The sequence below is a fragment of the Fusarium venenatum genome, assembly GCF_020744135.1.
Source record: "Fusarium venenatum strain MPI-CAGE-CH-0201 chromosome Unknown EDB82scaffold_1, whole genome shotgun sequence".
In the NCBI taxonomy this organism is placed as follows: Eukaryota; Fungi; Ascomycota; class Sordariomycetes; order Hypocreales; family Nectriaceae; genus Fusarium; species Fusarium venenatum.
Window position 1 is genome coordinate 444,879 of NW_027072129.1, and position 25,436 is coordinate 470,314.

At 45.6% G+C, this 25,436-nt stretch overlaps 8 protein-coding genes across 8 annotated transcripts; 4 read left to right on the top strand and 4 right to left on the bottom strand.

Moving 5' to 3' along the window:
• Nucleotides 1-269: 269 nt before the first annotated feature.
• Nucleotides 270-2,823, bottom strand: EDB82DRAFT_1817 (uncharacterized protein). The gene is made up of 4 exons (XM_065607148.1): nucleotides 1,602-2,823; nucleotides 960-1,550; nucleotides 589-908; nucleotides 270-528 (listed from the first exon to the last, which is right to left on the bottom strand). Exons 1-4 carry the CDS (start codon nucleotides 2,585-2,587, stop codon nucleotides 392-394), a joined length of 2,034 nt encoding a protein of 677 aa, XP_065465228.1. The 5' UTR covers nucleotides 2,588-2,823; the 3' UTR covers nucleotides 270-391.
• Nucleotides 2,824-3,856: 1,033 nt separating this feature from the next.
• EDB82DRAFT_1836 (uncharacterized protein) lies at nucleotides 3,857-5,401 on the bottom strand. Its single transcript, XM_065607154.1, has 2 exons — nucleotides 4,783-5,401; nucleotides 3,857-4,733 (listed from the first exon to the last, which is right to left on the bottom strand). The coding sequence occupies exons 1-2, from the start codon at nucleotides 5,119-5,121 to the stop codon at nucleotides 4,236-4,238; spliced, it is 837 nt and encodes a 278-aa protein (XP_065465229.1). The 5' UTR covers nucleotides 5,122-5,401; the 3' UTR covers nucleotides 3,857-4,235.
• A 1,606-nt stretch (nucleotides 5,402-7,007) lies between these two features.
• Nucleotides 7,008-8,534, bottom strand: EDB82DRAFT_424059 (uncharacterized protein; the record flags this gene model as incomplete). Its single annotated transcript, XM_065607634.1, has 3 exons — nucleotides 7,008-7,862; nucleotides 7,916-8,297; nucleotides 8,347-8,534. Coding segments are annotated over 3 exons (1,425 nt in total), but the record flags the coding sequence as incomplete, so codon positions are not given.
• A 4,865-nt stretch (nucleotides 8,535-13,399) lies between these two features.
• On the top strand, nucleotides 13,400-15,379 carry EDB82DRAFT_1890 (Alpha/Beta hydrolase protein). Its single transcript, XM_025732436.2, has 2 exons — nucleotides 13,400-13,903; nucleotides 13,955-15,379. Exons 1-2 carry the CDS (start codon nucleotides 13,444-13,446, stop codon nucleotides 15,064-15,066), a joined length of 1,572 nt encoding a protein of 523 aa, XP_025591361.1. The 5' UTR covers nucleotides 13,400-13,443; the 3' UTR covers nucleotides 15,067-15,379.
• Nucleotides 15,380-16,207: 828 nt separating this feature from the next.
• On the top strand, nucleotides 16,208-18,048 carry EDB82DRAFT_438220 (uncharacterized protein; the record flags this gene model as incomplete). The annotated part of the gene is made up of 1 exon (XM_025732435.2): nucleotides 16,208-18,048. The coding sequence occupies one exon, from the start codon at nucleotides 16,208-16,210 to the stop codon at nucleotides 18,023-18,025; it is 1,818 nt and encodes a 605-aa protein (XP_025591360.1). The 3' UTR covers nucleotides 18,026-18,048.
• A 343-nt stretch (nucleotides 18,049-18,391) lies between these two features.
• EDB82DRAFT_531396 (ankyrin repeat-containing domain protein) lies at nucleotides 18,392-21,757 on the top strand (the record flags this gene model as incomplete). Its single annotated transcript, XM_065609237.1, has 4 exons — nucleotides 18,392-19,056; nucleotides 19,110-19,204; nucleotides 19,550-19,921; nucleotides 20,018-21,757. The coding sequence occupies exons 1-4, from the start codon at nucleotides 18,702-18,704 to the stop codon at nucleotides 21,755-21,757; spliced, it is 2,562 nt and encodes an 853-aa protein (XP_065465231.1). The 5' UTR covers nucleotides 18,392-18,701.
• Nucleotides 21,758-21,793: 36 nt separating this feature from the next.
• Nucleotides 21,794-23,879, bottom strand: EDB82DRAFT_564159 (fungal-specific transcription factor domain-containing protein). The gene is made up of 2 exons (XM_025732433.2): nucleotides 23,687-23,879; nucleotides 21,794-23,636 (listed from the first exon to the last, which is right to left on the bottom strand). Exons 1-2 carry the CDS (start codon nucleotides 23,831-23,833, stop codon nucleotides 21,840-21,842), a joined length of 1,944 nt encoding a protein of 647 aa, XP_025591358.1. The 5' UTR covers nucleotides 23,834-23,879; the 3' UTR covers nucleotides 21,794-21,839.
• A 182-nt stretch (nucleotides 23,880-24,061) lies between these two features.
• On the top strand, nucleotides 24,062-25,345 carry EDB82DRAFT_570113 (PrpF protein; the record flags this gene model as incomplete). Its single annotated transcript, XM_025732431.2, has 1 exon — nucleotides 24,062-25,345. The coding sequence occupies exon 1, from the start codon at nucleotides 24,164-24,166 to the stop codon at nucleotides 25,343-25,345; it is 1,182 nt and encodes a 393-aa protein (XP_025591357.1). The 5' UTR covers nucleotides 24,062-24,163.
• Between the last annotated feature and the right edge of the window lie 91 nt (nucleotides 25,346-25,436).

A 25,436-nucleotide genomic window follows, 5' to 3' on the forward strand; every position in this document is an offset into this window, starting at 1 on the left:
AAAGTCGCTCCTTTGACATGCGACATTACATCTTGTTTTTCTCGCCTTAGGAACGGTGAAGGGGAAGTAGCTCTAGGTCACAGTCTACTATTAACGCTTTCACTAATCAAATGTTACACATCGTATCCACAGTCTTCCAAGGCCCTAAACGCAGCTCCCTTTTCGCTCATACCATATTATCGAGAATTATTTCCGACAAGTTCCCTTACATAATCTGGGATATGCCTGAATCAACACTTTACAATCTCTTTGCATGCACAGGTACGGAATTCAAATAGTAGGGATCATTTATAACTCTCAAGCAATTTTGTCTTACAATATAAATTGCTCACCTATAGGGTATCCTTTGAACCTAACTAAAATTATGCGGTTTCGGCAATACTAGTTCCGTTTACCTGTGTAGGCTCTTGATTGCTGGTCTTGAAATAGCATCCATCGTTGTGAGCCGAGCGATTGTAAACTCCAGATCCTGGCTTGATATTCCTCCAGCTAGCAAGACACTCCCAACAAAACTCGTGGCCACACAGTCTGCCTATGATTGATTTTAGCAACTATAACTAAGCAATTTAGGCCAAAGTATAGACTCACATGTCATGTGAAAGCAGCCGTTGCCTTTTTGTACTTGAATATTACATTCAGGGCATGGCTTTGTATTGTTCGTGATCCACTCCTGTGTCTGTTGAAACTCTGGATCTCCCGTTTCTTTCAAACTGTCATATTGTTCGCATGACAATCCCTCGTGCCAATTCACTTGATGAGTAAAACACATTTCAAAGTCGCAGTCAGCGCAAACGACATGACTATTCAGAAGTAAGTCATGTACCTGACCACTGGAGCATTTCTCGGATAAGCACCACATGAATGATGGCATTTGACTCAAGGCCTTGAGTTTCAAATACTCGTCATATCTGCCCAGTCGTGTCAGCAGCTTACCCTTCCATAACTGGGACAAAGTTTACTTATGAAATGTCTCTTCCTGAGCATACAACCGTAATTCTTCATACGTAAGTAGGCGTTGACAGCCCACGGATGGACATGCGATGTTGTCGCATGCGCTTCTCCCGAATTGTTGCAGTTGGACTTCGATGTGTTGTTGTAAGCAATATGTGCAGAAATTGATTTCATGAGTACACTTCGTGCCCAACTTTTGAGGAAATGATAAGACTCTCCATATCCAGTCACCGTCGAATTCCGCACAGACTTTTGTCCACTCTTCGATAGAGCGATAGGAGACTTCACAAATTGTTTCGGTGCATATCACACAATCAGTCGGTTGACTCTCAGTCCGCAAAAATCGAGTAAAAATGGGGGTCGAGAAGGTTTCTCCAGCGTGCTCGACATTATAGATTTGAACAACCCGGGAGTTTGCCTTGAGGGGGGAGCCGGCTCCGGCACGATACAGGTCCTGATAGTCCATGTCGAATGGATACCTCATGAAGCCGTTGGCCATCATCTTCTGGTGCATGCGTGCTGCTAACTTTCGAGCACCAGATGTCGGTTCCGGGTTAATATTCTTCAAAATCTTTAACAGGTACAAAGCCGTGTCAAAACTACAGACTAACGGTTATCCTACTGATTCAATATGAGTTTTTCTGACCTACATTTTCATCTTCCTAACCTTAAGCCAGTCGTCATTCATCAAATTCAGTAACTGGAGTAGCTGTTGGCGATTCTGTAAAGAGATTCTGTCACAGTGACTGCCACAAGGACATAAAAAGGAGATCGCTGACCCTTGAGCTGTCCACCATGTCTCCTGGAGCAGCTCCAAGGAGTATGAAATTGAGTCCAGATAGCATGCCGCGCACACTGCTTTATCACATGAAATCGTCGGACCGGCTGTGATGAATTCATTAAGAGGCGCGGCCCCGGTACCGCCAACAGTTTGTCTGAACTTTACTTTCCTGCACACGCAGCAGGTGGCGAGTGTGATCGACTGCAATGCTTGTACACCGAACCACGTATCAAAGGTGGAAAATAGTGTTTGAGCTTCATCAGTCCTCAGTAAAGTGTCAAGTGTGCTTCTAAGATTGGCACCCGGACAATTGTCAAAAGATATCAAAGAAACACAAAGACCCTTCGTGCCCGAAGGCTGAGAAGCCTTGTTTAGAATCTCCAACATCTTGGTAACAATAATGGCTCTAGGTGTAGTAGCCCTTGGTAGTTGGTTGAGCTCGGAGACTTGAGCTTGAAGCTCATTGATGGTATGAGACATACTTGTCTTGTCGTTAAGAGCAGTTTCCAAATCGTGATCCAGGGAAATGGTTTTCAAGCGCAGGGAGACAGACTCTTTTATTCTCTCTCCGACAATGGACATTAGCGAATTGTTTTCGTCAAGCAAATTCCTGACAGTACTCTGTAAGCTTTCGATTTGTTCTTCTTGCTCACGCAGAATCTTTTGTAGTTCACTATTCTGATCGGCCAGCTTCTCACACTGTTCCTGTTTTGCGGGATGAACTGAAATTGGACAAGGCGGCTGCGCCTGGCGTTGTTCAAAACGCTTTCGTGTCCAGTCATTTGGTTGACCTTTGTGAATAAAAGGTGGCTCCAGGGAGGACTCGGATTGAACGCGACGTACGTACTTCATCATCCTTTTTTTGTTCAATAAAGCAGGGAAAAGAGGTAGAGAATCTGCTCGAACAGTTGATATCTTCGCTGAAGAGCGTGATTAAGGCAGATAAGTCTAGAACTTGCGAGCGGCAGGATACTGATTAACATAAGAAGAGGTCAAAAAACTATTGTAAATATCCAGGATTCATGTGTCGTCACTATGTAATTTTATCGATTCGACGCTTCACACGTACAATGTATGGGAGTAGTCGGCCCCCAGGACTGATGCCTCGGAGTGGGGCGAAAGAGAATCAATCAGAGGTGGACACGCTGCGTATGGTCGGCCTCCTACATATTCTCATCTTTTGTATTGTCTCACATCTACGACCCAGCTTTCCATGTCTTATCATTGGCAATCTACCATATTGCCACCGGCGGTATTTTTCTCAGCCACTCACGTAGGAAACCCGCAAGCAACGAGTCAATCTTTTCAACCATATATTCTATTCGTTCAAGGCAATCACTGCGAGACTTCCAGTAAGACATGATGCCTCATTTTTAGTGCATCTAGACTTAAACGATCAGGCACACAACGAAAGCTTCAAGACTGCATTGCGTCAGTTCCAGCTCTGAATATTGCGACCATACAAGATATCTCCAGTAGATCTTTCAGGACCTAATGAACCGCGTCACAGAAGTAAACCAACTCCTATCAATTAAATACAGTCTATTCCATGGAATGTGAGGCTAATAATTCAAATCTATTATAATTGATTTGTTGTTAACTACTAGGGTCTGCTTCGCCCAGCTCCCCGCAATATAATTATTGTTCGAGCTTATACGTATTGATGATTGGACCCGTCCGTAAAAGATCACATGTTGCACATCTTGTAAACCGAGCGCGAACGAGACTTTGTACGCGATAAACAAAGGAGTGTTGAGACGTGTAAAATTTATGGTCTAGTCGGGAGCCCTTTGAGGTCTTGCAGCAGTACTTCGAGCTGGCGGACCGAACTGATGACTATTACGGAAGGCCTATCCTGCTGAGCTGATTTATTGCCGGCCTTTGATGAATAAGATTGATTCATGATGAATGAATAATATGATATTAGTACAGAGAGCGAAATAGTATAAAACGAATCTACAAGGAAAGATTGCTAAATGAAATTGCATTCTATTGTTGCAGCCCGACAAGGCAAAACGGTTGCTTTCACTTCTTACTTTAAATCTTGGTTGACGCGGTGGGCCAAGCCTGGTGAGACGAGACAGGCCTCCCGCATCTGCGACATCATGCACCGGTGCGTAACAGCACGGATTGTGTCAGCACCACAATAGAGTAGAATTCCAGTATCTTCTGGTGTAATTCTTATATGAAGTAAATCCATTCGCCAAGGCTTTGAGTAGGCTTTAAAAAAAGCATGCCCATTGATGTTTCTAGTCATGTCCATCTTAGGAAGATAGGCACAAGGCATACGTTTCGTCAACCAAGTTCCAAAGATGATATGAACAAGTACCATACGTGGAAATTATGTTGTGTACAATTATGAGAATTTCGTTAAGGTCGGTCGCATCTTTATAATTGCGCGTCTGGTTTAGTCACTGTTAAAATAGTTGATAACGATGATATATGTCTTAGACTGCTCTATTGCCCAGGTTGGTTCCATATCCATGTATCAATTGTATACGTGCTAAAAAGCAATCATGCGACCGGGGTCGAAAATTTGACTTGCAGCCTTTTGAACATCCTTAAAGCACATGAAATTGCATTGCTCACTTTCCAGATGATTGGTAACGGCAGCAAGCATACTGAATTTCTTATCACATCCCTTTTTTGGACAATGGTACAACTTTTGGGAGTGTTTTGGCGACTGAAGATGCTGATTAAGAGACTGGAGCCTCTCGAAACGAGAACAGCAGAGGGAGCAATCGAAAGTCCTCGTGGTTGCATTCCAGGATCTTTCCGTGGCCTCGAAACCGTCGGGCTGGGACCAGTCGAGCAGTTTCATGGTCAGTGAGCCGTTGGGATCCCGCTTTTTAACTGCTTCGTAAACCATCATCCTGTTTAAAGGAGCTTTGGGACAACCGTTATTCTCAAGATGCTGGAAGACACCCGCTGCAGTTACGTATAGATGGCTACAGAAGGGGCAGGGCTGACTTTCTCCTTGGTGTACTCTACTTCGGAAATGCTATATAGATTAGTTATCAGTCACCGACAGATTGGGGCTGATAACTTACCATCTTGATGCTGTTTAAGTCTTTAAATGACCGATCACACGAGTCACAAAAGAGATGATCGTTGATCTCATGATTCTTCAGATCATCCAGAGTGTCAAGTTCCTCGTTACAATAGCCGAAATCGCAATAGTAGGTGGACTCTTCCGATGAAGCCGATGCATAATCAGCCCAGTGGCCGAGATCTCTCATGTGCTGTTCGACAGCACCTTTGCTCTTGAAGAAGCGGTCACAAGTCTCGCATTCAAAGCCTGGGATTTGATGTGAAGTGCTTTCCACATGTTGGTTACGGGATCGCCAAGTAGACCATGTTTTCCAACATGTACCGCAAGCAAAAGCCATGGAAAAATGGAATGATTATACGAGATAAAGAATTTAACAGATGTATGTGTTGTAACATCGATACTCAGAATTTACTCGAAATCATCAGTAGCAATAGAACTAATCTCATCTTTGAAGCCCAGTGGCTACGCCACTGACAGTGGTCGGCCTCCTGCATCTGCACTACGTGGTTGTTTTTTGTTCTTGCCTACCCCACTCTTAATCAGACATTCTAATATTAGGTAGGGATAGGAGATCTTCGCTCAAAGGGTAAACAATGCCAGTGTGCATACATTTTACCAGTTGGAACTAGGAAATGCAGGTGGAACCCTCGAGAAAGGTCATGAAACCGAAAAAAAGCTCATGTTGACTGCGTTAACGGAAAGGTTATTTCATACGTACCCTCTAATGCTGCCTTGGTACTCAAGCTCTGAGTTACTCTCTCCACATCCGTGAACCCCTGCAATCGAACTTGTTGCCTTCTCAGGGATCCACCTTGCCTGTCGGCGTTGGTCGAGCATATGCACTCGAACCTCTTTTCATATGGCCTTGATACACCTGCCCGATCAACCACTACCTTTTGATTGGGGACGATGGGAATGTCCAGACGCCACATATGTGACTCACCCTTTCTATGTGTCAGCTGGCCTCATTCCTTTTGTCAACCCCGCCATCTAGGCCTTACCAAGTATTTGTCCTGATAGAACAAGACTTGTCGATCATGTGAGATCTCGATGGCGTTTGATTAAATTTCTATGTTTGTGATACAACGTTTTGGTATAATGTCAAGTTACTGGAAACAGAGTTCATAGAAAGGCTTAGAGTAGGTTTGAGTATCCTTTTTGAATCGGACCATCGAGTGGCACGGTACACGATGATCATTTTTGCAAATGTGACAGAGACAAGCGGACGAGCATGTACATAAGATATGTATAGTTTAGTGCTTACACCACGTCACGCACCATAATCAGCCCCGCGTTGGATGCGCCGTTTCTTTATCCTCAGAAGATATATTACTAGCTGCTCAGCGCAGCTACCTAGCGATATTTAGAAAGCAAAAGCTATTTTCAAGCCGGAGTTATAGTATATAAAAGACACTATACTTCTTTCCTCTGCAGGAGATAAAGTATTACTGATTAAGCTCTTAGAGGGAAACTGTAATAGCAATAAGTCCTAGGTATACTAAACTTTAAGTGTTATTAAAAACTTTAAAAGTGCTAAAGTACACTTAATAATATTCTTTAATTGTTATTTTAAGCTAAATACTTAACCTGTCAGCAGTCTTATAGCATAGTATAGTAATCCTAGAAGAATAGTCTATACACTACCGGTAAATTCTTTCCAGATCTTACTAACCCCAAGTGCTATTTAGTAAGAATAATCCATATACTGGAGACTAGGCAAATATATCCCTGCGTCGAGAGTACAGATTTCTCTGCATTTGCATCAAGATACTGAGAATACCCTGGAGAGAAGCCAACATCGAAGGTTTAATTAAGACTACTGGACATCACTCCTGATCTTCTCCAAAACGTATGTCATTCCAATCTTGTTCATCTGTCAACCGCATCTGTTGTCGCTCTATAGATGATTTCCTCCACTATCTGTAAGAGGATCCAGTATTCCTCGCAGTTGCAACTTCGATCCTTATCTATGCGAAAGATGCATGCCGCGGAAAAATGCTGTTCCTAATCAACAGTGTCTCAAGCCAATATGTCATTTGACGTTCGTTCCATAACCTCAACAGAAACCTCAGAATTAAGAGACTTGTTAATCAGAGCTGGGGTTATGGTAGACGGTCTCCAAGCTCTGCAAACAACATGTACATGGCCTGGACTTCGAGATACTGCGTTATTTGTTAGCGGGGCTTGGCGATCTGTCGTTAAGTAGCTAGGAGGTAAATGAGATTAACGAATCGAAAGTCTTACAGTGGAATGATCTGTGAACACCCCAATTTGATCAGCATGGTCAATAGTCACATTTGTTCCTAAATTCCAATAAATTCCCTGGAGATCAACAGGAGCATATGCGGCAAGCGAATCCGCAAAACTTCCATAGTTTACGACTGTGGTACTCGGGCCATCCATCGATCTGGTATTAACGATGCCATCGTTACGCTGGAATTCCTGTAATGGAATGCCTGACAACGTCACTCCGAGCCCTCCCATGGCGTAAGCAGGGTACATTATAAGTGGGAGCATGTCTTGCCGGGGTATTTGTGAGCCGGGTCGGGGAATTTGAGAGAAGTATTGCATGGCCCTGAGGTGGCGGTTTGCGACGTCGGTCAGCCATGTCAATGCTGCATTAAGTGATGGGAGGACCCCGAGCTGAGTTCCAACTTGTGTAAGCGAAGCTGCAACGTGTCCCCATACCCCTCCCAAATTCCAGAATTGATTGACTGGAAGTAATGCCAGAAATTCATTGATATCTTGAGCTGTGAGGGTATCGTTCGGGAAAGGGCGAGTCGCACAGAAAGACATAGTGAAGTAATAGGTATTGGGTGAAGGTTCTGGGGCGAATATGTCGAGGTCGCTTATACCTCGAAGACTGTTGTCGTAGAGTCCATTGTGGCGGCCAGTCCACCATGCGGTAACAGTGGGAGCAATCCGCGCACGCATGGCTTGGTAGGTTTCATCTCCGTCACGGAAAAATCCCCAGTGATCGAGGTGGAGGTCGTAGATCCTGTCTTGTCTGCGATCGAACGAACACGACGTGATGAAATCTATGAGCGGATCTAACCTGTTATGGGGGAGAACATCCTGCTGAGAGCTTAGATGTGGCATAGCATCGATAGCATTTTGACCGGATAACTTACGTTTACTACGTCTGTCACAGTTGTGCCTCTGTGGGGCGTGCCTAGAGTGACGACGGATTTGACCCAGCTCTGACGGTTAGTGTCGAGAAATTGTGGTAAGTCAAGATCACTTCTCGCTCCAGACAAAAGCTCGATCAGATATCTTATCGTAGTGCCACCCTGCGAATGACAGATAAAATTGACCCTGTTGTTGACACCCCATTTCCAGTCGGCCGGAAGGCGGTTCCCGGGAGTGTCGTAGATCACTGCTTGCAGGGTTTCTGCGGCCATAACCAGATTTGGGTTCGGAGCTGGATGCATAAGACCAAAGTCCACTGGAATAAGAGCTCTATCTACCTCCGCAGGGATAGGAGTTCCATTTGCTCTCGCAGGGATAAACCCCCTGTTCGTGTTAGCCTCCAGATTTTCACGGCTATGTAGAGATATATTACCCAGCATTAGTGAGCTGAGCGAAGATCTCACAAGCTCGTTCTTTGTTGGTAGAGATGGGTCCAATACGAACCACAATGACGATGTAGCCCAATTGAGACAAAATCAACGGGAGGTCCTCGAATCCGCCGAAATAATTCACCGTTCCTAGGAGGGGCCGTCCCCATCCGCTGAATCCGGGAACTTGTACATCACTTCGTTAGCTATAGTATACCCTCTTAAAACATTGTCGGATGGATGGCACCTAGAACTATTGGGCAATTTCTCGGGACTGGGCCTGGGAGCAAGAGCCGAATTCGAGTAACTTCCTCCTGCAACTTCCTAATACCCTTATTTCCAGAGACGATCGGATGTACTGTTGGATCCATCTTCACAACAGTGATGGCTCGGCGCCTCTTTGGGTGGCAATGCGCTGAGCAGATCTTATTTTCTCTCGGTCGACTGGTATTTGCCTCTAATGCCTCTATCAAAGGGAAGCTATGTTCCTTTTATAAATGGAGTCTATGACTAGAGGTTAGCACACTTCCATATGGCCCTGCCCTGCTAAGTCGTGAACAGCTGGTCTGATTATGTGTCGGAAGAAATGCCACCATAGGTCATTAATTGAGAAAGCCATTTATGACGCCAGTAGTACGAGAGGAATGACGGAAGTCTGATCCGAACATGTGTCACTATGGTTTGGAATACGAGATAATACAACGATTTGCGTTTAGACTGCTCGGCAAATTCCGCTGATACTTTTTTACACATGGATTAGTTAGTAATGGACTCACGAGTGGCCGATCTTAATAGTCTTAAGATTAAAAGTAAAAGCAATATATTAATTTAGACATAACGTACGCGATAAGCGAGCGGGACAGATAAGCGAGCAGGACAAAAATCTCAACCTTCTTAAGATAAATTATAATAAAAATACAACAGACTATCTGATCAATTAAAATCAATTACTATACTCATCTCCAGATGCCTCCGGAACTACCTGACAGGTCCTTGCATTATGCCCGGGCTTGCCGCATACACCACATTGCCGAATACCCGGCCTAACTGACCTTCCTTGACCACCACTTCTCGATAATTCGGCCAATACCTGCGTACTTACATCTATCTAATCAATTAAATTATAACATTCCTATATAGTTAAGCTCCCTTTATTCTATAGGCGTGTCCTTTTTGCCCTGCGCCGTCGGCTAAGTATACTATTTGCCTCACGTAGCTCTCGGCACTTAGCCTCTAGCAAGGCAGTCTTCTGCATATTCCTTGTGACTGCCTTTATAAGAGACTGAAGAGCTTCAAGGATTAACTCTGGGGAGCTACTATGATGTCTTCTGATTCGATCGCTAAGGTATTTAGACTGTGATCCGGCCTCGAGGACTGTATTTGGGGTCTTTGAAGTCCAAGCTTGAGCTTGTTGGGCCACCTCTTCAACAGGCGTTGGAGTCCGTAGCTGCACATCAAGCTTTGAGATAACAACTTCGGGGTCAAAAGGAGCAAGGCCAGCTCCTCTAAAGCCCCCCTTGATATTTGACTCGGTCATAGTTAATTGAAAGGCGGCGTAAAAGGCCTGGAAGAACTCGGTCTTGGAAACGTGGGTTATAGACCTTCTAATCAGATGCTCTATTTCTCGACCATATGCCTTTTTCAGCGGCCCGAAGCACCCGACGTTAAGTAGCTAAAGCAGGTGCAACGAATGAGGAGGCATGCAGAGGGTGATAATATTGTTAACCTCATAATATAGCTGGAATTCGACGGATTAATGACTTTCGTGACCATCGAGGATTAGAAGACAATAGGGACTAACTGATCGGTTACTTGTGCATCGATTAAAGTGCTTTAGCCAGTCGAGACCCGTCTCGTTATCTGTCCAGCCATTTGCGGTCATAGCGATAGCCTAAGTGCCCGGGAGGTTGCTGTCTTGGTACCAGTTGGCAAGGTGATATTGGCCTGCAACCACTATGTATGGATTGATCGCTCGGCCTTCTGCATGGATCGCTTAAATCATAGTAACCTATTCACGGTTTCCAGGCTGGACTGACTTTGGGTTTCCACGCCTTTCCGAGCTGGTAATGACTATACCGCTTAATATGACGCCCATTATAAAGCCAGTCTCGTCAAAGTTCCAGATATTATCTGATCTGATACCATACTTTGCGATTGTATTCTCTACTAGCCTGAACCAGTTGCGAATAGTGGTTGGATCTTTGCATTAAGCTCTCCGATAGTTATATTTACGAAAAGAATGCGTCTTGAGCTGTAGTTGCCGTTTAATAAAATTAATAGCCTAGCGCTTGCCAACTGGTGATGCGTCGCGTTCAGTAAGCAGTCGATTCGCCATTTCTTCAACGTCGCGATGCCGAGAGGGAAATCCTCGCGAATCTAGATTCAGAATATACTCGACTATAATCTATTCCTCCTGATCAGATAGTTTCCAACCATGAGGAATACAATCGACGCGAGCCTGACGACCCTGAGATCGGTAGTGGAGGGTCTAGAAGGGGACATTATAGAGAAATGCAGCTCGTCGCAGACTTAGTTTTAGGTCTCCCTGATAGGCCTGAAGTGCAAGAATAATATAAGCCTCAATAGTAGATTATGACATGTTATTTGGTTGAGAATTAATTGATCTGATAGTATTAATGTAAGGTGAGGGATTTTTGTCCCGCTCGCTTGTCTGTCCCGCTCGCTTGTCTGTCCCGCTCGCTTATCGCGTACGTTATGTTAATGGCTAATTTACATAACGTATTTGATAAGCGAGCGACGCAGATAAGCGAGCGACGCACTTTTCCCTCTTACATCTAACTTTTTATCTGATTAATTAGTTTTTAACAACCAGTAATGTCACAACCTTCAATTGAAGCAAGAACAGTACTAGCCCTTCAGGCCATTCAAAATAACCCAATATTAAGTACCCGATGCGCTGCAAAAATGTATCAGATCTCTGAGCCTAGGCTACATCGCCGTCAAAATGGCATTTAATCGCGACGCGATTCTATCCCGAATTCGCGGAAACTATCTAATCAGGAAGAGGATGTAATAGTCTAATTTATTCTTGACCTAGATTCGCGAGGATTTCCCTCTCGATTGCGTTTTGTGGAAGAAATGGCTAATTCCCTTCTTGCTGACCGCAACGCGCCACCTGTTGGCATGCGCTAGGCTCATAACTTCATTAAGCGACAACCAGAGCTAAAGACGCATTTATTTCGGAGATATAACTATCAGAGAGCTAAATGCAAAGATCCTACGATTATTCGTGGCTGGTTTCGGCTTATAGAGAACATAATCGCAAAGTACGGTATCCGATCAGATAATATCTGGAACTTTAATAAGACCGGCTTTATGATAGGCATTATGCAGTCCGGAATGGTCGTCACAGGTGCAGAAAGGCAAGGAAGGCCAAAATCAGTGCAGCCAGGAAACCGTGAATGGATTACTGTAATCCAGGCGATCAGTGCCGAAGGTCAATCGATCCCACCGTTTATTATTAGTGCAGGCCAATATTATCTTGCGAATTAGTACCGAGAATGCAACCTCCCCGGCGATTAGGTTATTGCATTGAGCTAAAATGGATGGATAAATAACCAGCTAGGTCTTGACTGGCTGAAGCACTTTGATAAGTCTACAGCTAAGCGAACGAACAGTCGCTATCGCCTCTTGATCCTCGATAGTCATGAAAGTCATCACTCTGTCGAATTCAAGAGATATTGCAAGGACAACAAGATCATTACCCTCTGTATACCTGCTTATGCATCTCATCTACTTCAGCCTCTTGATGTTAGGTGCTTTGCAGTGCTTAAGAAGGCATATGGGCAAGAGATAGAGCATCTGATCAGATGCTCTATAACCCATATTTCCAAGACCGAGTTCTTTGATGCCTTTTACGCCGCTTTTAAAGCTACTTTCATTGAAAGAAATATACGAGGAGGCTTCAGAGGGGCCGGGCTTGCTCCCTTTGACCCTGAGCATGTCATCTCGAAGCTTAATGTGCAGCTACAGACCCCATCGCCTCTAAAAGAGGCAGCTAAACCTTCTACTCCTTGGACTTCAAAGACCCTAACGACAGCAAATAAGGCTCAATCTCAGACTGAATACCTAGAGAGTCAAATCAGAAGGCATTATAGTAGCTCTCCAGAGTCAATTATTAAGGCTATCCAGTCTCTTACTAAGGCAGTAAAGAGAACTATGTATAAGACTACCCTTATGAGAAATAAGATCCGAAACCTTCGCGAGGGAAATGAGAAGCTAAGCCGGCGCCGAAGGTCAAAAAGAACTAGGTTACAGAAAGGAGACCCTACAACTGTAGAGGAAGTATCACAAGTAATTGATCAGATAGATATTGATATGCAGGTAGTGGGCGAGTTATCGAGAAGTGGTGGTCGAGGAAGGTCGGTCGGACCGGGTATTCGGCGATATGGTGTATGCGGCAAGACCGGGCATAATGCAAGGACCTGTCAGGTAGTTCCGGAGGCATCCGGAGAAGAGTATAGTGAGTGATTTTAATTGATCAGATAGGTTATTATAGTTTTGTTATGTAAATAATGAAAGGGGTAGGGAAAAGTGCGTCGCTCGCTTATCTGCGTCGCTCACTTATCAAATACGTTAACGATAGTAAAGATATCGTAATGAGCAACCTATATCAGCAAGTAGGAAAGAGCAATAAACATAATCATCTGGTCGTTCAACTGTGAAATATGAAAGGGCATGGGACTTTAGTTTTTGCAGGGACATGGAAAATTATCACTCGCTCGACACAAGGGACTTGGCAACAAACCTTGGAAATAGGACATGGCAAGAAATGACCACACTTGGGCTAATTATCCCTTTACACGAGACACTTGAGAACGAAAGAAAAGATAATAATTGGTGGTTGGAAGCTCATTACTACGAATTCGTTAACTAGCATATATGACCTACCCTGTTCATTCAGGAAGGTCGGCCGCCGATACCCTGGTCCGGTTACATTCACTGTGGGTTTTACAAAGGCACTCGGACTTCGCACAGCTATTTTCCGGTCCGGAAGTCGGCTGGATAAAATTGGGGATCCCTCAGCACGACGTGAGACACTGACTGGCTTCTATTACCCCTGAGAAGGTCAAAACTGCAAGATGTACTTGGCTAATTGGACGTCTGTGTTTGCCCTCTGGGCAAATCTTGCTGCTGCGGCACCAAAGTGCAATCCTTCCCGGTACATGACTGTCGACACATCCAATGGACCTATTACAGGACATGCGGTAGACAACTCATCATGTGTCGTCGAGTATCTAGGCATTCCTTATGCCAAGCCTCCCATCAACGACTTGAGGTTCGCGCCTCCACAGCGCATCACTTCCTATTCGAAGATCCCCTTTGAGGCGACAAATTTTGGCTACGACTGCCCTCTGTCGCCTAGCAAGAAGGTTGACTATCCTGATATGACACCCCAGGCCCAGCGGATCATTTCCTACTTTGCCAGCGCTGCCGGGACTCCGCAAAGTGAAGATTGCCTCACACTTAACATTTGGTCAAGGGTCACGCCTAATTCCGCAAAAGCTAACAAACCTGTGTTGGTCTTTTTCTATGGTGGTCGTAAGTAAATGATCTATCTTTCATACAAAGCCGGATAACCTGACAATGCAGGATTTGCTATTGGAAATACCAACAGTCCTTTCTACAATGGCAAGTACTTTGCTGATGCAGAGGATATTATTGTTATTACCGTCAACTACCGCATCAACATCTTCGGGTTCCCTGGTGCAGCGGGCAGTGTTCAGAACCTAGGTCTTCGCGACCAGCGTGTCGCTGTTGAGTGGATTCGCGATAACATTTCGAAATTCGGTGGGAACCCTTCAAAAATCACTATCGCCGGTCAGTCATCCGGAGGCGTGGCTGTTGACTACTGGACCTATGCCTACAAGAAGGATCCAATTGTCAACGGCATAATTGCTCCATCTGGAAATGCGTTTAGCTTTCCCGTCAACTCTGCTGCCGTCCAGGAGAAGAATTGGGAGACGGTTGTATCTGGAGTTGGCTGTGACGCTAGCAGCGACGTAATGGCTTGCATGCGTAAGGTCAACTGGGAGGATATCAAGAAAGCGGCTACTGCTATAAAACCTGCCTCCAGCTCCAGTGTTCTTCGATCCATCCCCCCATTTTACCCCAAACCCGATGAAGAGATTGTCTTCTCGGATTATGTCAGTCTGACCGAGGCTGGAAGATTTGCCAAGGTTCCCATCTTGTTTGGCCATAACAACAATGAAGATGGTTACTATCGTATTCCTGCATATGGAAATGGAGTTACACCTACCGACGCCCAGGTCAAATCATTCCTTCTCGAATCATTCACTTGCCCTGTTTCTTACCAGGCCCAGGCACGACAGGCCCACCAGGTACCTTCATGGGCATACCGCTACCTGGCAGACTGGAACAACACAAGGCTATTCCCTTCGAGCGGCGCGTACCATGGGGTGGATCTGCATATGATCTTTGGCGCATCTCACGATGTCAGTGGGATTGCGCCATCTGCAGACCAACAAGCACTAACCAAGATAATGCAGCACGCATGGTTCTCTTTCAGCGATGACCCTTGGTCCGGTCTCGCGCAGCTCGGGTGGCCTGAATTCGACGCAGATCGCGAGACATTGATTGAACTGGGTAAGGGTTCCCAGGCTCGGGTAGACTTCGCAAAGCCCTCAATCTATGACGCGCCGTGCTCAACAGTCAAGATGGGAGCACTTTCGACTTCTATGTAAATAATGGACAAAATTACACGGTGAATTTGTTTAGAACAGCTCTTATCAAACTCAAGATGAATGGACAGGGGACCTAAATCGATGTTCATTCAGTTCTTGTTGTTAGGGTACGCAGGTGGAATAGTTGCTACCATATCAATTTGTGAGATTCGGTAGCTTAATGGGTCCATTTCAAGCGTGTCAATTGGTCGGAGACACTACATAGAATAGTTATCATGTCATTGGTCAAATGGCTGAGTTAGCTTGGGTCCCACTAAGCTACCGAATTTTACAAATTGATACGGTAGTTCAAGGTGTCACAACGAAAATGAATAATACCAACTCTGAAAAGTTTCTTGAAGAATCAAAATTACTAAAATTAAAGTCTATACTATTTGATAATTTGTTAATCTACTTTTAAAGGAAACCAGCCTAAAATGGCCTTGTCCTGCGTCAGAATTGCGACAGGCTAATCTTGAACAGATCATGCCCGTTGAACCCGTCGATGAATTTAAAGACACGACAGTGATGCTTAATCGTGAGTAAATTCTCGATACTTTTTACACTTTCCTGCATAGCCTTGTAGCTTTTTCTTTTTCTCATCTTTTTTTTTTCATAACCGATAATCCTCTTTTTCAGCTCGTTGCTATCATCTTTCAACTAGAGAAAGACAAACGTGGGCGAAGCTTGGATACCTGCTGCTTATCTTGAATGCTTGAGCCCTGGCCGCGAGTCTGTTAGCGGTCAAGTAGCTTGATTACCCTGTAGCCAACTCGCTTAAAGGAAATGCAAGGTTCAGCAAGTTAGCTTAGTCCAATTTGCCAGCCAGATAGCGCGTCCACCTAGCTGAGCTTAGCTAAGTACAAAACCCCTAGTCAGGCTTAGCCACTTCAATAGTCGGTAGTACGCAGGAGTCATTTTTTCAATAGTCTTTCCGTCGCCCCTGACTAAAGGATTCCATTATGGCCCAGAACAAAGAAAAAGGAAAGGTCAGCTCCGATATGCTTGATAGAGTAGATGAGCTATACCGCCACAACCGTGTATTTAATCCTTCTACTTCCCGGACCTTAAGCTCTAGATCTCTCACTTTGTTTCCGTACTTTGGGCTGAGACACTTACACTCTTTTAATTCCAATAATCAACCACTGTCGTTACAATAAACATGATCCGCAACGCTCTCATGCTGGCTGCATTAGCAGTCAGTGCCGTTGCTGGGCCTTGCAAACCTGGCCATACTTCGTCCGATCTTGTGTCGACTAAGACCGCGTCTACTGATCTACCAACCACTACTACTTCTCTGGGCGATATTATAATCACCAACAGCTTAGCCAACGGTAGATTTGCTAATGGTATCGACGGCTTTGATTCCGAAGGCGAGGCCAACCACCAGCAGGGAGGATGTTTCAAGGATGACGGCAGCCCTGATAATGGTTGCGCTTCCCTCAAAGCAGTTGGAGACTCCAAGAAACGATTCCTGGGTTCATTCGCGGGCATCTCGCAGCTTCTCGAGTCTCTGCAACCAAGTAACACTGTCCTCTATACCGTCCAGTTTTACTACGCCGTCATTACCGTTGGAGGAGCCCAGACGTGCACTGTGAGTGCCTCCCTCAGTAACAGACAGTTCTACTCTATGGGTCTGTTCAGTACTGGCCTAAGCATCTCGTGGAACAGAGTCCTCACATCAGTTGTTGCTGATTCTCGAAATGCGAATTTCGGCATTTCTATGACGTGTACGGGTAATGGACAAGCGCTGATATATATTGACTCGGTGTTTGTGTCCAACCAAGTAACGCCACAGAACATCGATCAGTTCAAGCTGGACTTTGACGCTTCTTCGCCTGGACCTCAACCTTCAAGCGAAATAACCTCAACTTCCACAGTCTTGACCAAATCTTCCGAAGGACCTGGATCTTCATCTACATGGCTTCCCAAGCCGGACACGAGTAGTGAAGAATCGGAACATTCAACGCCAACTCCTATTGGAACGAAGTCTTGGTTGCCTGGACCTAATACCTCCAGTGGGACGCCTCTGCGAACTCCATCATCCTGGCTTCCCGGACTAGACACAACCAGTGAAGCTTCGACGCCCGTGCGGACTCCCTCGCCTTGGCTTCCAACTGCGGATACATCCACGTTTTCCACACCCTCTCATACTCCAACCTCTTTGTTTCCTCAACCCGATACAACAAGTGAGATATCAACGCCATCTCTCACAACTACGACAAAGGAAGCCCTCACTACTACCTCTCACACCACTTCTGAGTCTGAGACGCCAACTGAGGTTTGCAAGTACACTCATGGTGAGGAGTGCGAGTTTGACAGGTTCAATTACCCCCAGGACGCCCTATGTGCTTACGGCGCTTACTTTACTGGCCCAACATGGACAGAGTCCCGTACCAACTATCCCCACCAAGACAATGCCTATCAGTGTATCGCTATCTGTAAGAGCATAGAGAACTGTCAGTCTGTGGGCTACTGGCAACTCGAGAACCGTTGTATCTTCACAAATGTCAGGATTAAGGAATCCGATTTTACCAACTTTAACACTCCAGGTGGGAGCTGGCAGCATTCATACTGGGTCGATAAGCGTTGTTATAAATGCCCAGACTGCATTGCAGCTTCGGTTCCGAATACACCGCCTGAGAGATGTTCTTACAAACCAGGAGATGCTTGCTCTCGCAAAGACGCTCCACAGGGGACCGTCTGCGGACTTAATGCCTACATGGGTGGTGGATACTGGACAGGAGATCAATGGATTGACCAATATCCACGCCAGGACTCTGCTGGGGCCTGTGCCGCTATTTGTGAAGCGATCAGGGACTGTAAGGGCTCGGCCTACAAAGACGGACGTTGTAGATTCTCTGCTTTCAAGCTCTCTACGACGGATGGCCCTATTCCTCTCGATACAACGAGGGACGCTTCAATGAACTGGCCCTGGGATGATCCATCGTGCTATACCTGCCCTGGATGCACTGAGTAGAATGGCTTATATATTTAGCACAGTTCCTCAGTTGCACGTCTATTAAACTATTTCTGTATATACTTTGAAAACTTAATTCTTTTATATCAGCTATTTGCCCCATTGCACTACTAATATAAGCGAAAGATAAACTTATTAGAATGCCTTGTGGAAAGCCGTGGCGGCGCCTTGAAATTTAATGTACAAGAGTATAACTGAACCTGGTTCGCTACAATTGTGAATTGGGTAGCCTTAAAATATGAAAACCCATTTGATTTGTTGCAATCTCGAAACTATTGTGCTTACTACCCTGTTGTTTGCGGCTAAGCCTCAACATGTCTCAGTTCAGTCCAGTTGTCAATCTTTTCTTGGTTCATTAACCCATCCCCCGCACTTCGGGGATGTCGACTTTTTATCTTTAATTCAAACTTAACTCAAGGCACAGACTTTTATCGATCAGTCGACGCTAACTGTTATTCGAGCTAATCGTATCATCTCACTTTCCAGCATGCCATATCAGATGCACTATGCATTGGTTCTGCTTTTGCTGCTCGCCACAAGTAGCGGAGCAGACTCCGGTGATGATTTCAGCAATAACCTCTTTTTAGACTTAGCCCCGAATGTGCAATAGGTTTCTCATCTCTGGTTTGTACTAACTGGAACTAGGTTATTAGCATTATTTGAGGAGCGAGTGACTATGCAGTTCCTCAGTCAGTCTATGGGTTGGGCTGATTGCATCATATTAGCGATGGCTCCTATTGGTATTGTTACTACTATTGTCAGCGCTATCAGAGTTAGTGGTCCACCGTGGCTTAAAGCCGTGATAGGAAGATCAAGAGAGAATCTTTCGGCTGCTGAGATGGAACTGATGTCTTCTACGTCACAAGAGACCTGTGAATTATACAACGGTCTGGACGTAGTGAGATGTCAAGGTTTAGCTCCAGTCAAAGAGATTATCTGTCTCTTGCCTGATCATCAAGACGTCACCAAAGACACTCCCATAAGACTTACGTGTTTGGAGGACGCAGGAAGCGACTTGATTGAGAAATGGGGTATTTGATTTGCACGAATACGGAGGTTGGCCAAACGCTTACACGTGTCGCAGACGTCGCCGATTCGCATGAACCAGAAGCCGTCAAAAGAACTCGCGGTTACGTCGAAGAAAAGATGTTGTCTCTCTGGCCTGGAGTCTGGGAAGCAGTCCGTTCCACTACCGATGTGGAATCCCAACGCAAATCCGAACAAACACAATCCCAATGTCAAGAAGATTCAGTAGAGCAGAACCTAACTTGAAAAAATTCAACATCGTCGAACGGTTTAGAGATTATTATACTTCGTAACGTCAAACGTGAAGCTCCAAATATTACACTGAACTGCCACAAAAAGATTGATAGAGGTCTGCTATGTCTGACCGCCTGTTTTGGGATTGTGTTACAATTGGGTGTACTGGTGTATTTTGGTTTCATTACCTATTTTAGAAACGTCGAGAGCCAGATTGGGTGTGAAAGGGAATCTATTGAAGGCGAATGACGATACTTGGCTTAGGGGGAAAAGTCACAGGCAGAAGGGGGCCTCATCATCCTTGGACAACAGACTGAAGAGCTGTCGTGGGCTTTACGATGGTGGTTGCCTCCTGATGCTCCTATGCCTCTAGAGATCGACGAAGAAGCTGCTTCATTAGGAAAATACGAAGAATCGCAAGTTGCTGGTACTGGAGAAATCGGTCGAGGTTTGAAAGATTTAATTGTCAATAATTCAACTTCTACACAACCTGATGACAGTGAAACCTCACCCAAGCTCGAGCAAACTGAATCAGAGAAACACGGAAAGCGACCAAAGTCATTAGCAATACAGTCCCACAATAGTCTGGAAAGACTCTATGCCAAGCACATGTTCCATACCTTCATCTGGGACGCTGTTGCAGCACTCAACAAGCCCATATGGCAGGGCCTTGGGATTGAGTCATTCGGCACTCTTGACTCATAGCAAGATTCTAACAACTTTCACCTACAGTGTAAGGGTCTTTCTGATCTTGTAAAGGCCATCCAAAGCAAAGGTTTTGGAGATTTGCACGATGCCTATCTTGCTCTCATACCTCCGCTCGAAGCTCAATCACAGCTTGGTACCCTCGACCTTATAATCGGAATGGCATTTGTCGAGGCCACTGAGCATCAAAGTGCGCTAGACTGGAACAAAGCCGGCGATGTCTATCAAAGGTTATTTGATCTGGCTCGGCGCTTTCCAGAGAGTACCTACTTCTATAGGAGAGTGGTGGCAATGATAGTCGACTTTGTTCGAATCATTGATAACTTGTTGATAAATGGATGGAAAGAAGAGAAAATTCATTACGAAGACGCCGTTCTCGTGACGAACAGCCTCGCGTCGGCCCTAAAAAGCGTTCCAAGTCGAGAATTCTTGATGAAACTACAGATGCTCTATTCCCGTCAGGAACGTTTCTGGGAAGCCGAATTTTTCTTGGCCCAAGACCAGTTCCCAAGTCACCATGACGAGCAAGCTGATTGCAGCTTTACGCCACTCCACCACTGCCTTTCGTTCTCTCTAAAAGACCCAACTCTCTCAAACCAAGAGAACCCATACCAACAGATTTATCACGGATATCGGATAAGGTCATATAAGCCCAGACCAGGAAAGCGCGAAATACCTCGAGAACTCATGCAGTATGTCAATAGTTCGGATATCCTGGGCCGGACACCACTTCATTATGGGTCTAGATGCGAAGTTTGGACTAAAGCTCTTTTGCATGAACAACAAGATATAAATGCGAAAAATATCAGCGGCTGGACGCCTCTTCATTACGCCTCCTTATCCAGAAGCTTCCAGGTGATAAGTCTACTCGTCAAAAGTGGGGCAGATATCAATACCCGAGGAGTTGATGGTATGACACCATTACATTGTACAGCTTTGTCTAGTAGAAGCCATTTCTTTACCTTTATCTCTCATGATGCTAGCGAAACTCTGGATATCTTTGCAAGGGATAATCTTGGGAGGGCTCCCATTCATCTTGCTGCCTTGGTGAACAATCCATATCTCATTCCAGAATTGGATCGCAGTATTGAGGCAACGGATAGAAATGGACAGACACCTCTGCACTGGTCAATCCAGGCGTTGGAAGATGAGAATTTTATTTTACTAGTGAACCTTGGTGCAAATCTGAGCGCAATAGATGATCAAGGCATGACACCTATGATGCTGTCTGCTACCTATGGCAACACCCTTGCCATTTCCAAACTTGTCGATAAGGGTGAAAATATCAACGAAACTAACCGAAGAAGGGCCTCAGCAACGCCGCTTCACATGGCAAGTGTGGAAGGTCATACTGTATGTGTCGAGAATTTGCTCCAGCTCAACGCACAAGTTGATGTCAGGACCTCATATCAGCAAACGCCTCTACATTGGGCGGCCGAAAATGGAGAGGCCGCCATAGCCGATCTATTGATTGAACACCGCGCGAATGTGAATGCCACCAACAAGGGTGGCGGGACAGCTCTAACTGAAGCAGTGTTGAATAGACATAGAGGCTTGGTGAATATATTTGTGGGAGAGGGCGCAACTATCAACGGCAAGGAGATCCAAATTGCCGAAAAGAAATATGAATATGACCTTGCCATGTTTCTACGGCGAACACTCTCATTGCAACAAATCTTTAAGGAGCATATCCCTGTGGCTTGGGCTCGCTTGATTTGGAAAGCTAGTCTTGGAAGGCTTTTGAGAAAGCAAGGATATAATTTGTAGTTATTTCATTATTAATACTATGCTTATAAACTTTCATTCTAGAGTATACTTGACCTCTGACCTATTCTTTAATATGTAGGTTTCAAGTTGTAAGATCAAGATGGTTATAGTTCCCTGCATCAAACCAATCAAACCCATCAATAAACAAGTCATTCCAAGGGATGTCAACACTTGGGGTAACCTGTTTCCCCATCTCAGCGTTTTGATCCTTTTTCAACTTGAGCCCGAACCACGACATAAACTCGGTGTCTATATCGTCATCAAGTGACTGTCCCCGATCAAACACGCCCATTGTGGCCTGTCCGAGCCTACCCACAACCACGGCACATCTTTCGCCAACAGAGCGTCCGTCAGATACACCCTGCAAAAGTCTCTGGCACATGTCAATGTTGGCTTTTGCTATGCCTTTACTCAGCTCGTTACGAATCACCGGACTGGACCTCAACGCATACAGCATCGTGACGCCCGCCATGAATAACGAATTTAGTGCTACGAATGTGTAGGTAATTCGGTTTTTGGCATACAACGTGTTGTAGCACGTTATTAGACTTATGGCAGAGTCTGCACAAAGTCTAAGTGAGGAGATGTTGCTAACGGAAAACGCCCTTGATGGACGATGTAGAGAAAGGACAGCATAGTGATAAGCTATCTGGAACCATTCTGCTGTTTGCAACATGGCCACACCACTTGCTGGTCCATAGCGAGGTGCTGTAACGAGCCATGTGTTGAGATCAGTATAGTGGGCTTCGCGTAGAGCATCTAGACTGCCGCAGTCGTCGTGGGCACTCGCGGAGGCGGCATGTAAGGACGTGTAGATGGAACTGTTGATCTGGCGCAGTTTAATGACATGTAGAAAAGTCGACATATCTTTGGGGCTTGGAGTGAGATTCGGCACTGCTTCTGTAGAACAGAGCTGTTCATCTGTTAACTGCTGCGGTAAGGGTACTGTAATATCGGAATCGTTTATGCCAAGAGGCCTGCCCATTGCTATGGAGATACTGCGATCTAGGGCGTAAGTACACCAGAAGATTCGCCGAGCCAACTCTCGAGACAGCAGAGTTTGGCCGGCACTCCAGGTTTCTTCCCGGTGAAGGTCCATACCCAGGCCGATGCGTAGCGCCAGACCGAGAGTATACCAGATATTAACTGACTGAGGCTCATTGGTTCCATAGAGGCATAAGAGAAGAAGGCATTGAATGCAATCCAAGTCGTCAGCCATCAAGACAGTACTAAGGTCTTTGATAGCTGCTTGGAAGAAGGCCTTATGAGTGTGCTGCTGTTGAGACGAGTCCTTAGAATTTGTTTCGGCACTTGCTATGGCGAGAACCATATTGACTCTGAATGATGATAATGGATGGGCTGACTCGCCTCTTCTGAGAGGTAGAAAATCATCGTGAATGAATGTTGGCTTATGGAAAAATGGCAGTTGAGGCCATCGATTCTTGAAGAAAACCTCAACTAAGGCCTCAGAGTTGGATGCCAATGGAAGGCCAGTAGCGTTGGTGGCTGGTCTTAGGGATCCTTGACTATCTGTATCGACTGCCCAAAGCTTCCATAGGCTTCCTCGCAAGGGAGGCCTCAGGCTAGATCCACCATCAGACTCGGTAAACGTGGGTAGGAGTATGCGTCCATGGTACGCGACGCGTTCGGTTGTAGTATACTCTGGTTCTCGGTAGAAGTGATGAGAAGGACCAGGTGAAGCAACATCTCTACGTCTCTCTATACGCAAGGCCTCGAGTTGACTTTCAAGATCACTGACACGCTCCTTCAGAGTCTCGCATTGACAGTTGGGGTCTACCCGAATGAGTAGTCTCTCGGATGGGACACATCTTGCTCGGACAAGGAGACAGGGCCCGCATGACGGTAATTTCCCGTCACACTTTGGAACAGTTAGTCAGCGTCATTGATGGATAGGGAAGATCGAGATACCTTTTGCTTCCGTTTTCGACAGCGCTCGCAGGCTGCTGAGTTCCTCTTCAACTGTCGTCGCGGAGTCTGAGTTTGACCCGGTGTTGTCGGTGGACCGGACACCGAAGGGGGCTCGGACGACCGAGCATCCATTTCACGCTCGTTCATTTTGATCGCGGGATACTCCCGTTCTGTTTGAGTAATGCGAATATTGAGATTCGGGAATGTTTGCATCGGCACTTTTCCGAGGGAGAAATATCCACTTTAGTGTTTAGTAGTGCTTATTAATGACCAATCAATTCTACTTGATGATGTGTGATAATCGGATGTGTCCGATCGCCGCCCTCGTCGGACCAGTCCGGTATGATATATCCATTCCCGACAACAAAACCAGAAATGAAAGAATGCTCAGTAGAGAACTCACACACATTCTATTGTCTCTGGAAGATCCTTGAATCCCTAACTCATTTGTAATTTCTGCAGCATATTCTTCAAATTATGCCTCGTCTACCTTCACCTTCGCTAAGAGTCTATCGACAATTGCGGCGAAATGGAACTCTAAATGTCACCCAATCGCGTAACATTAGCACTTTTACCCGACAGAATCGTCTACCCGCATCATATTATAGGGGAGGGTCCTCAAGGGCCGTTTTCTTTAACAGTCAACATCTACCACCAATCAACGAGAGAGATGACATTTTTCGTGGTGTCATAGGCAGTCCTGACCCATATGGACGACAACTCGACGGTATGGGCGGAGGTATCTCCAGCCTGTCAAAAGTCTGTATCGTCGGGCCTCCAACGCATCCAGATGCTGACGTTGACTACACCTTTGTATCGATAGGCATCAAGAATAAAAAGGTTGACTATTCAAGCAACTGTGGCAACATGTCGGCTGCGGTGGGACCTTATGCAGTTGATTCTGGACTTGTATCCGCTCCCGAGGGCTCTGAGGAGCACTATGTTGTCCGAATTCATAACACAAATACAGGTAAAATCATCAACGCTTCGTTCCCAATAGTGGATGGGGAGGCTGTCGCTTCTGGTGACTTTACCATTGACGGGGTGGCTAATACAGCTGCACCGGTTCGACTCGACTTCGTCAAGCCAGCTGGATCTCGCACTGGAAGGCTTCTTCCTTCCGGAAATGTGGTGGATACAATTGATGGTTATCGTGCAACATGTATCGACGTTGGCAACCCATGTGTATTTGTTTACGCGTCGGAGCTCGATGTCGACGGAGAGCTATCATCAGATGATATCGAGGCGAACACATTACTCAAGGATAAACTCGAGTCCGTCCGTCGCCAAGCTGCTATCAAGATGGGCCTTGCTCCAGATCTCGACAACGTGCCTGGAAGCGTTCCAAAGATCTCCTTTGTGTCGCCAAGGAAGAAGCCGATGAATAGCGAGATTAACGTTCGTGCCATGTCAGTGGGCCAAGCTCATAAAGCGATCCCAGTGACCGTGGCCTTGGCCACAGCTGCAGCCGCGAATCTACCAGGAAGCATAGTTGCAAATTGTCTGACGAGTGGCGAAAAGGAAGAGGGTCTAGAGATCTGTCATGCTAGTGGTAAACTGCGAGTAGGTGCCACATTTGATGACGCTGGAGAGTTGACCAAGGCAACTGTGTTTCGTACAGCTCGGCGTCTAATGGAAGGTACGATCTACTGGAAATAGCTAGATTACAATTGCAGTGTGTTACACAGAAAGTTTTTTCTACTACCTGTTGCCGCTATCTCTGTTGAGTACCATCACTCTACCAATGCTG